The 11,011-nt window shown below is 31.3% G+C and overlaps 1 protein-coding gene across 4 annotated transcripts; it reads left to right on the forward strand.

Annotated features, from left to right (window-relative positions):
* Positions 1–106: 106 nt before the first annotated feature.
* On the forward strand, positions 107–7,538 carry LOC105333928 (sin3 histone deacetylase corepressor complex component SDS3). 4 transcript variants are annotated; one of them, XM_011437163.4, is made up of 10 exons: positions 115–258; positions 1,199–1,213; positions 2,972–3,038; positions 4,016–4,163; positions 4,435–4,494; positions 4,877–4,985; positions 5,652–5,762; positions 6,483–6,654; positions 6,890–6,974; positions 7,254–7,538. In XM_011437163.4, the coding sequence occupies exons 1-10, from the start codon at positions 132–134 to the stop codon at positions 7,341–7,343; spliced, it is 984 nt and encodes a 327-aa protein (XP_011435465.1). In that variant the 5' UTR covers positions 115–131; the 3' UTR covers positions 7,344–7,538. The 4 variants fall into 4 exon arrangements, with proteins under 4 accessions (XP_011435467.1, XP_011435468.1, XP_011435465.1 ...); XM_011437164.4 differs by having other exon boundaries at positions 4,889–4,985; XM_011437165.4 differs by lacking the exon at positions 1,199–1,213 and having other exon boundaries at positions 107–258.
* Positions 7,539–11,011: the final 3,473 nt, after the last annotated feature.

Here is an 11,011-nt window from a genome sequence, read left to right on the forward strand (position 1 = left end):
ACATTTAACTTTTACATCACAAATATTATTCTAAAGATTTATCAATTTTTACAAAATCGATTGCAACGGGTTTCGATAAACAATACATAGTAGCGATTTGACCTGACACCGCTTTTTTAGTTGCACATCCGATGAAAACAAATATGGCGTCGAGTTACACATCGTCTCCTCGATACGTAAATGATACAGATTTCGATGATGTAGATAGTTTAGATTTAGATGATGATCGAGACTTTGATGAAAATTTTACCGATGAAGGTAAATGCACTGAGAAAAATTAATTTGTACTTTTATTAAATCAGTTGTATGCATTGGCGCCAAGCATGCTGCAAGCACAGTCACTTGTTTACCTGTTTACCAGCTTTACGATTATCAAAAATGTGAATCGAAATTGTGTTACAAAATTATCTTCTTTGTTTCGTACAATACACGTCTAGCATATGTGGTGATTGTTTCTATCTTTGTCTTGGAGTGATTGTTGCATTTTTGTTCAACAAAGCAATAAATTCGAATTTCCTCCATTTCTATGAATAATTAGCTGTAGGTCCTATAGGTTGACGTTAAATAGTCAGTTATGCACATAAATGTGTATGGATGCATTTGAATTAATTTTCATATTCTTTTTGGGTTGAATTCATGGGATGATTTTTTAATGAAAAATATTTTCATCAACATTTATATGGATTAAAAAAGATTACATTTTGTGGTTTGTTTCTTTTTATGTATTTTGATACCATTCAACTTTCAGGTAGCAATTAAATAATAACAAAGCTTTGTAAGTAACAAACTACTTTATGCAATGTGGTTCAATTGAGGAAGGCAAAATCTGTTTTAAAAACTTAAAGAAACAAACTGTGAACAAAACTTGGAAACCCTAAAATATTTTTAAAGAAATTATCAAATATCACTTATAAATAACTTTTAATTTATATATTCTCTGTTAAACTCAATGTGTTGATGTTTAATGTGTTATTTCAAACCAAAAATGGTGCTGTTTATTAAAAACATATACATGTGATGAAAGTACATCAGTTGGTTAATGTTACACAAATGGCCTAAATTTCTGATAGAAAAAATGCATATGAAGTGTGTCCATGTGCAGCTAACATTTTCATTGGATATTGAATCTTTCAAATTCACATTTCATATTGTAAATATTTAAATTAGAGTTATCTTTCTTGTAATGATATCATTGTAGCAATGGCTTCCTTCAGTAAGTAAATGATGACTCAGTATAATTTATTGAAATTTCTCTATCTGTAATATGAATACCTATGACATGTAATTTTTCTTCAACATAGGTTAATGATGATCATCTTTGCTTTATTGATCGCAAGATGAGAATACATATAAACCTATTATTTTTTATTTAAACTTACTTATGATGATGTGTTGTAATAACAGATACTCCCTCAGAGCAAGGTCTACTTTCACTTTGCATATTTAATATTAATTAGTATGGTGCATGTGATTGAGAACATTGCTGGATTCTTCAAAAGAGTAACTCTTGCTAAAAAGCATGCATGTTTGAAAAAAAAAAAATTTAAAAAGGAAAATCTTTCTGAAGATTCATGTTTTTTGTGATGAAATGTTTGATTTACTTTTCTATATATTTGATCCCTTTTACTCAATAGTAGTTATTTGAGAATTGGAATAACTGAACATTTTTTGTTATACTAATGAGAATTATTTTGCAGCACTCCAGAAAATTAATATTATTGTGTGTAACTATTGTCCATAAACAGGCATTGTTGTTTTGTTCAAAAGTTAAATTAGGTAACAAAAATTTAAATACCAGTAAGTAAACTTAAAGCACTAAAATAATTTTTATGCATAAAGTGAATTTGTTTCCAGATTTTTTCACCAATGTACATGTATATTCGTTTCTCATTTTGGTATAAGTCAATCAGGAGTGATTTTACCATTTAAATTAAAAGATTATTTCACTCAATAAATAAGGACTATAAATCAATGTGATTTGGTCTTTTAATTAAAAAAGATTGGTCAGAGTTCAATTCGATGAAATGTGACTGGTTTGTTGGTAATAGTCATTCAGTTTGATGGTGATTATAGATTTAGTTCTTGACTTGTATGAAAATTCAAGCAAACAGGAAAAAAAATATATAAACCTCACTTCACTCTTAGACTATTGGATATGTTGAACTTGCACCAGATGCTTTACTTTTAATGTATATTGCATATTCTTATTGTTACTGCACTGAGCTCCATTATAGTAATATTTTCAAGTTTCCATTGACTGAGAGAGAGATTTGTAAGTCTAGCAGTAACCTGTATATTAACACATTTATACTGTTAAAAAAAAATTATATTTAATTTCTCCATTGAGTGTAAACTTGCATGTAATTTTAAAGATTTGATGATTTAAAGGCATTCTCAAAAATAGTCTGAAAGTTGTCCAAAATGTACAGATAAAATTGACATTGTTTATTTAAGAATGATTAAATTGTTTTGTTTATACAAAAGTCAATTGAAAATATGTCAAGGAGTTGTCTGTTTTTGGACAAATTGAGTGTGTGCTAGACTTGTCCAGGTGCTACTCGAGTTGTAATGGTGATGCCTCATTTTACTCAGGATCATGGCACTGAGATTTTAAGGAGAAAAAAAAACTTAGAGAGGTTGATGTACTAAACATATTTTAAAACTAGTTTTACTAATGAAATGTTGAATTCAACATGGGTTTGGACTAGTCATGATGGACAGATCAAGTTGTTTATGTTTAGACTAATGACTTCACAAAGATTCTGTAAATTGATGATTTGTTTTTGTGCTTGTATTAACTATAATCTTTGCCGCAAAATTGTCATAGCCTTATTATGATAAAGTTTCAATATGGGTTTGTTTTTATTAGTTGAGACATTGAGTGGTAGATTTAACATAATTTACTTTAAACACTTATTCACAATGATATGCAGTACCCATTAAGAAAAAAATGAATATTGTTTTATTTCAGACACAGAAGATGCAAGTGAAACGGACATGGTTAAGCGTGAAACAGAATACACAGAAATCAAAGAGCAGTAAGTAATACTTTTCCATTCAGGATATACTGTTACAAAATAATGCCGATACATGTGCATTTTTGACCCCCTTTTTTGGGAGGGGGTGGGGGGTTGGATAACAGTTTCACATCAAACTAACAGTGTTAAAATTACATATATTATTATTAGTGATATTTAAAGGCCATTATTATGTATTTTGGAGAAAATATATATTTTATTTTTTTCAATAAAGCTTTTAAATCATGAAGATGCAGGTTGGTGTACAGGTTCATTAATTTTTGTAGATTTTACGAACATAAACTACAAAATTCAAATATGTAGTCATTAAATGCTCATTGAAACTAAGTTTCAGTCTGCTATTTTTTTTCTGTCTTTGATATAAGAGTCTGTACTGAAGAATGCATGCATTGCTTGCAATTTATTTAAAAATTTTATTTCTGTCTACTACTTCATGTACTTGTTGTACATTAATCAAGACCCTCAAACTCAAGATTTAGATATGGTATAAATAGGAAGGACTTAACATCTGGAGAAATACAAATAAAAGTGAAGAAAAAAAAATTGTTTAAGGTACCTCACTACACCTAGACTTATACTTTTTTAGACAGTACGTCACAAGATGGCGATTTAAATGTTTTGTTAAACTGTTTGTATCAATCAATTCAGATGTATATTGTCATTGCTCAGTGGTTAATGTATCAGGATTGTGAACCGTAGATCATGAGTTCGAATCTGCCTGTGGCTTTTGTTCATGTTTACTGAATGAAATTTTTAAAAATATCATTTTTATCCAAAATTGCACATTTTTTGCCTATTTGACATGTATACTTCTTATCCATCATGCTCTCTATTATAATCAATTCATTTTCTGCTGATTTGAGAAACTATTTGAAGGTGTAGTGAAGTACCTTAAGTTAATACAGTTCATGTATTGCATGAGACAAAAACTGGATGCTGTTTTTATTTTATTTTGTAAAATGCTGAACTTCTTGCAGAATGTACCAAGACAAGTTGGCCCACTTGAAGAAGCAATTGCAGCAACTGGAGGAAGGAACACTACCAGAGTACATCAAGAAACGGAAAAAAATTGATCAACAGTACAAGGAACGGATTCGTGTGAATGAGATCTGGAGAGAGTTCGAAGTAAAACTTTTATTTGATTCAATATCTTTATTAGATTTGATCAGCATCTTGAGTTTGGAGAGAACTGTAATTTTGTTGAACATCGTATCTCATGTCTTTTATTACATATACTTGATTACTTATGTTAATGGATGATTTTTTGTACTGAAGTTCAAGAAACATCAAAAGTTTATCTAAAATTTATAATCTGATATAATACATGTAAGATTAAAGAAAGAATCTGGTAAGTGGTTTAACATTCTATTATTTTTATGATTTCTCCTTTTTTCAGCTGGATGTAGTGGAAAGGGAATACATAAAGGAAAAGAAAGCATCTGTTAAAGATTTTGAGGTAATTGAAACAATTGTCCTTAGAACACCACAACACCACAGAGTTGACAAAGTTAAATAACTACCCTTTCATGTACAATACTTTTCCTTAGATCGATGAATTGCTAAAAATTTGTAAGTTTATATAGTAAAAGATGGATATTTATGTTGTAGGTAGCTCCATTAATAGTAGTTTAATAGAATTTATTTGTGAAAAATATTTATAGATTGACAGGGTTAGCAATCTAACAAAATTTAAGATGTTTTGAATGTTTTTGCTAGAACAATCGTGCAATTTTAAAAAGATTAGGTTTTTGTCATTCTCAAATATAGATGTTTGCATTGAAATAAATGTGTTCCTAAAGAATGAATTTTATTATTAAAAAACAGTGTATTAATTGTAGTTAATGTTCCAGGAGAAGAAGATTGAACTGAAAAAGAATCTTATTGAAGAGTTGGAAGATAAAAAGAAGAACATTGAAAGTGAAAGAAATTCAATGGACCTTACAGGAGGTAGGGTATATATGTTAGGAAAAAAGCCACACATCTAGGCTATATATTTCATGTCAGAAGAATTGAATTGCATCTAAAGCACTGTGTGTTGCATAACTATAAACTGTAAAACTGTATCAGATATTTTTTGTTTTGTAAATTCCTAGTTTAAATTTCTCAGATTACTACTGTAATTCAGTATTCAAATTATCAAGCTCTATTCTTGTTAAAATTTGTAAAATCTAAAGTAGGTTGTTTCGGCTTCAATAGAGGAGACTTTGAGGACCAATTCACAGGGTTTAGCCAAATACTTGCTCTGTTTATGCACATCTAGCTTTAATGATATTGATATAAATGTTGCAAATGGAATGTGTTTTAAAAACAATGTCCAGAATTATATCCAGTAGTGATATCTCAACTTACATTAATATCATTGAAATTTCTTATTTTTGCTGATATTTCCTAATCAAACTACAATTACTATAGAATTACTATAGAATTCAATTTGCACATTCTTAATCAGGAACTTTGATTTCACACTGTTTGAGACAATAATCGTTTACGGTGTGCTGACTCAGCACTTTCATGTATCTGAAATTAAATGATGTAGCAGTTTTGCATGGTGATTGGGAATCAAAATTATTGAACTTTCTTTTGATATTAGATGTATTATTTTCTCTTGTTCAGGGTTCCTGTTATCTGACTCCATGGAAATGAAACCTGTAACCACAAGGAAGCTACGTCGACGACCAAATGACCCCATGCCATTACCAGAGAAAAGGAGGAAACAAAATCCAGATATCCTTTTAACATTCAATGGGTTTTTTTATGTCTTCATTTTCATATTTACGTCAGGTATCATCACCTATAATAACTAGTCCCTTATTTTCTTTGTTCAAAACTTTAAATCTATTTCAAATGGGATGGATGGCAGAATTTGTTTCTCCAATACTTAACTACTCGTAGTGCTGGTATTAAAGCATTACAGTTTTACAGGTACAGTTTCCATTAAAAAAAACAACATGATTTTTCTTAAATTATGCCCGAAATACATCATAATTATATGTTAGATATGAGTTTACTAAATATGGATCAATTTCAGTTCATTTGGTGATTCGATTGTAAATCCTAATTTATTACAATGTATATTTTGATATTTTCCCAATTGAAATTAAAACAAAAACTACAGGAATTTCCAATTTGTTTAAAAAAAAAAAAACATATTATGAAAGTTGTGTTCAATTCATCAAATATTTCAGGAAATGAAAAAGCATGTTAATTCAAAACACTCTTTGTGATTTATATGTACTGGTACATGTACATGTAAATGTACTTTTTAATTACTTGCTCCTCCATTCCCCCCCCCCCCCCCCCCCAAACCAAAAAAATAAAAATACATGGTATTGGTTCTTGCATAACAAGTTCATATATTGGATGTTCCAAATATGGTATACATCAAACCAGGATTCATATATGATATGGTGATACACACTATTTTTTTATCCTTAATGATCTTACCTCAGCTGAATCTTTTCCTGGATGATGACGATATTATGGATGATTTAAGAATCATCAACAAAGTTAGTGGAAAGCCTGTCAGCAAAAAAGTCACCCCTCATCCCTCACCCATAGAACCTATCATAGCAGAGGCCAAGATAGATGATGGAAGACTGTATTATGACAAGAGATGGTAAGACAAGGTGTATGAAATTGGCAATTCTGGAATTTTTTTTCTTTTTCAGAATTTACACATGAGTTACATCTCTTGATAATAAAAAACCCCAGATATTTTTCCATATTGACATTTAATGATTTGACATCTATCTGTAAATAAAGATTTGCAAGTTACAGTAGCAGTAAGAAAAATCTATTAAACACCCAGCATTTTAAGGTAGCTAGTATTTGATCAATTTTGCACTTCACAGGTTTCATCGAAATCAACCAGTATTTGTAGAGTCTAAGGATATGGGGAAATTTACAGGAGTTATTACAACAGTGGGATCACAAGAGGTGAGAGATTATTAAAGTTACATATTTTTTCAGGGTTAGATTGCAAATACTATTCAGACAAATTTACAATATTTGGATATAGATGAAAACCTAGCAATGTTCTGGGAATGAACTGTATTTCTGGATAAAAATATCTGAAATCTGTGAATGGAGGAATCATTTGATATGGGTTTTGAATTTAATAAAACAAAGATTTTGTAATTTTCATTAAAAAATAATACAATACTGTTGAAAACATTTTTTTACATAGTGATTCAACAATTTCTCTTTTATTTTCAGATTTGGATTCGGAAAATTCCAGACAATTGTAAAATGAGAATTTCTGTTGGACAATTAGAAAAAGGACAGATATTTTTAAGGAGGAGGTGAAAAGTGTATGATTTTTTAGCATTGGTATTGAGCTAATATGCCAAGGATTGAATAAACATTCAGTCTTCATAAAGATGTGAAAGAAGTGTGGAACACTGCCATATATGTGACAATTGTATTTGTACATGTATCTTGTTTTATCTACTTTTATGAAATTTATTACTTGGGTAGTAATAAATATGTTTTGTTGAATAATTGTGGTGTCCCAAAGATTTATTTTTTTTCTGAGAGGAAATTACTGAAAATGAGAGATTGTAAAAGAACTACCATGTAATACTGGTGACATTGTGACTTTGTTTGAAGCTAAGTGCCAATATTAAAGTCTACCAAAGAAAAGGTTCTAAAGATATTATAGATACAGTTACTTTAATGATTGAATTGAAAAGTAGTTTAGAGCAAATCGCCCAGTGGTCATAGGTGTTAGGCAAAGGGCCCAAATGTCGCTGTTTCAAGCCCTGCTGTGGTCACTTGATGTTTTGTGGTGTGCTCTTATTAAACAAGATACTTTATCTGCATTGTTTTAGTTCACCCAGCTGAAAAGGGTACCGGCATATGTTAGGAGTTAACCAGGGATGAACTGGTATCTCATCTAGGAGGGTTCAATGACTATAATCCACTAAGAACATAGGCTACTGATGTTATGTATCTTTCTTGTGATAAAAAATATTATTCTGTTACGTCATACTACTTCCGGAATTATGTGAGAGATGTGTGTTGCGCATGTCAGTCTAGTAAGAGCACTAAAAAATCAGCTCCAGAATCTGATAGCAGTGTTATTGGTGCGGCCATAACAAACTCTACTACTTCAAGTGATACATGTATAGGCCCAATGAAAGTTCTCGTTAAAAGTTGTTACCGGTGTGACTTGAACAGACGATAATGTGAATATTGTTGTTAATTTTCAGTAAGAACAGCGTAGTCGGAGAGAAAATGTTGAAACTCTGCGTACGTCGGTAGACGAGTAATACAACTGTAGTTGTCGGGGCTATATGGACCATGGGTATCGGCCCGGGTAGCTCAGTGGTAGAGCTCCTGACTAGAGTTGCAGGGGTCCCAGGTTCAATTCCCGTCTAGCCATAATTATGTTTTCAATATTTCTCCTTTCCTGTTACATTTGGTGCCTTGACCTGCCTCTGGAACTGACAGGATAACTCCTGCCAGGGGAAGAACCTGGGGTGATCTTCAAGGGCAAAAATCATTTAAGGAGGGAGGAATGTGGTAGTTGGGGCTATATGGACCGTGGGTATCGGCCTGGGTAGCTCAGTGGTAGAGTTCCGGACTAGAGTTACAGAGGTCCCGTGTTCGATTCCTGGTCCAGCAATATGTTTTCAATGTTACACAATGATACTGAAGATGATTATGCAGATTACATGTGCTTCGATGTTAAAGAAACTCGAATTAATGAAACAGAAATAGATACGAACAATAATATTGGTTCCTCGGATGGGAATCAAAATGCTACAGCAGGAAAAAATTTCGGAGTGAATGAAACTTGGTGATGAACTGGCTACTATGATAAATTCTTTATTTCATGAAGGAATATCAGACAAAAAGTTTCAAGATCTTTTGAAAAACGTGAATAGACCAGAGAATTGTATTGCATTTACTAAAACATGTGTGAACCAACTTATTTGGGATTTGCTCTCTCCAAGTACAAGATCTTATGACAGTTGTTTATAGCAACATCTGGGTCTGCCATTATCAAATCAGCATGTTGTGTTGTCAAGATTCTAGATACATTAGCTAAAATTAAAATAAAAGTAGAAAATAGTGATAACATACAGAAATGTACAGAATATGGTCTTGACGCTGTTGGGCTAATGGCTCAATACAGTATGTTTACAAATATTAAGCGAAAAAAAAATCATAGAGGTTATTTAAGTCATGAGTATCATCATTTGAGTTCCTCCTCTGTCCCATATACAGATTTCTTCTATGGAGATTATGTCCCAAAAAGAAATTCAAGACATCAACAGAATTGGCAAACAAAAGTGCCACATTGTAAATTTTTTACTTTAAATTTGGCTGCAGCGTAAGTATCAGATATAATCAAATGTCGAAATAATTTTGAATCAAATACATGAATATAAATATTACATTACAGGCAAACTGTGTATAAACTTATAGTGTATATGTCTGAACTAGAAGCTTTTATATAAATATATGACTAAAACGTTTAAATGTATAAAGTATCAGATATGAAATATTGAAATAATTTTGAATCAAATAATTGTTATTTTTATATGTAAAACAAGAGGGTGTCATTGATTAAATGCAGAATTAGAAAGAAGCACACTTACAGACAATTAAGATTAAAACAATGCCTTAATGGAATTTGTATATACATGGCGTTAATAATGATCAATTATTCAAGAAATTTGTCTGAAATAAAAAAAAAAATCTTATCGTAATAACATCAGAAGATTAAAGTTGGATTTTCCAAGATTAAGTTGGATTTTCAAACTTTGAAGTTGGAAAAATCAAATTTGAAGTTGGAAAAATCAACTTTAATTGGAAATTCCAACATTGCATCATATCATATGATACAATATTATATATAATATAATATTATATGAAATAATATTGTATTATATAGTTTGAGTAAGGTAGGAGTTTTGGGGGGTTTTTTTGGCATCCTTGCTAATGGAGATCAGGTCTGCGTTTTAAAAAAGAACTTACGACAAAGTCGTAAATATTTTCAGTCTCATGGAATAATGTTTAATGAATTAAATTTAAACAAATCCACCATTCTAATATCCATAATTCTATCTTACAGCCATGAGAATAAAACATTGATAAGTTTGTGATTTAAATCACTCATTAATTTGGTCATAAGTCATAAGTTCTTTAGTAAAACGCAGTCCAGGCTCTGTATCTGAAACTACATCTGGATTTCATCTACATGTATATTAATATAGTTAAATCAACAATGCAAGTTTGAAATTAATTGTACTATTATCTATTAAACATGTGACCTGTTCCAAAAAAACTATACCACCTCAAGCATCTGAAACATATGGCTCATCCTTGACTGTGGAGTGCATCATGTCAGAATCACAAAATGCATCATCTATTCAAATATGATAAAGACTGAACCAATAATAACTAAGATTTATCAATCAAAGGGCGCATGCTCTAAAAACTTGAATCAGCTCAAAAACCTTAACCTCATCCAGCATCAGAAACCTATGGCTCAGATTCAGCATTCAAGCTTGTCAGGTGCATAAATATCATAAGACGCTCCATCCATGCAAGTTTGGTGAAGTTAGGAACAGTAATAACTAAGATATAATCATCAGAGGGCACCTGCACCAAAACCTTAAACCAGCTCAAAAACCTTAGCCTCATCCAGCATCCGAAACCTAATGTTCAGATTCAGCATTCAAGCCTGTCAAGTGCATAAGTATATCATAAGATGTACCATCCATGGAAGTTTGGTGAAGTTAGGAACAGTAATAAACTAAAAAAGGATAACTAAGATATAATCATCAGAGGGCACCTGCACAAAAAACTTTACCCTGGTCCATAAACCATCCATACAAGTTTGGTGAAGTTAGGGCCAGTAGTAACTTAGAAATGGCAATTAAAGCGAACCTGCTCCAAAAACCTTAACCTCCTCCAGCATCTGAAATTCATGGCCAAGATTCAGCATCCGAGTCTTTCAAGTC

The sequence above is a fragment of the Magallana gigas genome, chromosome 3 (genome assembly GCF_963853765.1).
Source record: "Magallana gigas chromosome 3, xbMagGiga1.1, whole genome shotgun sequence".
NCBI lineage: Eukaryota > Metazoa > Mollusca > Bivalvia > Ostreida > Ostreidae > Magallana > Magallana gigas.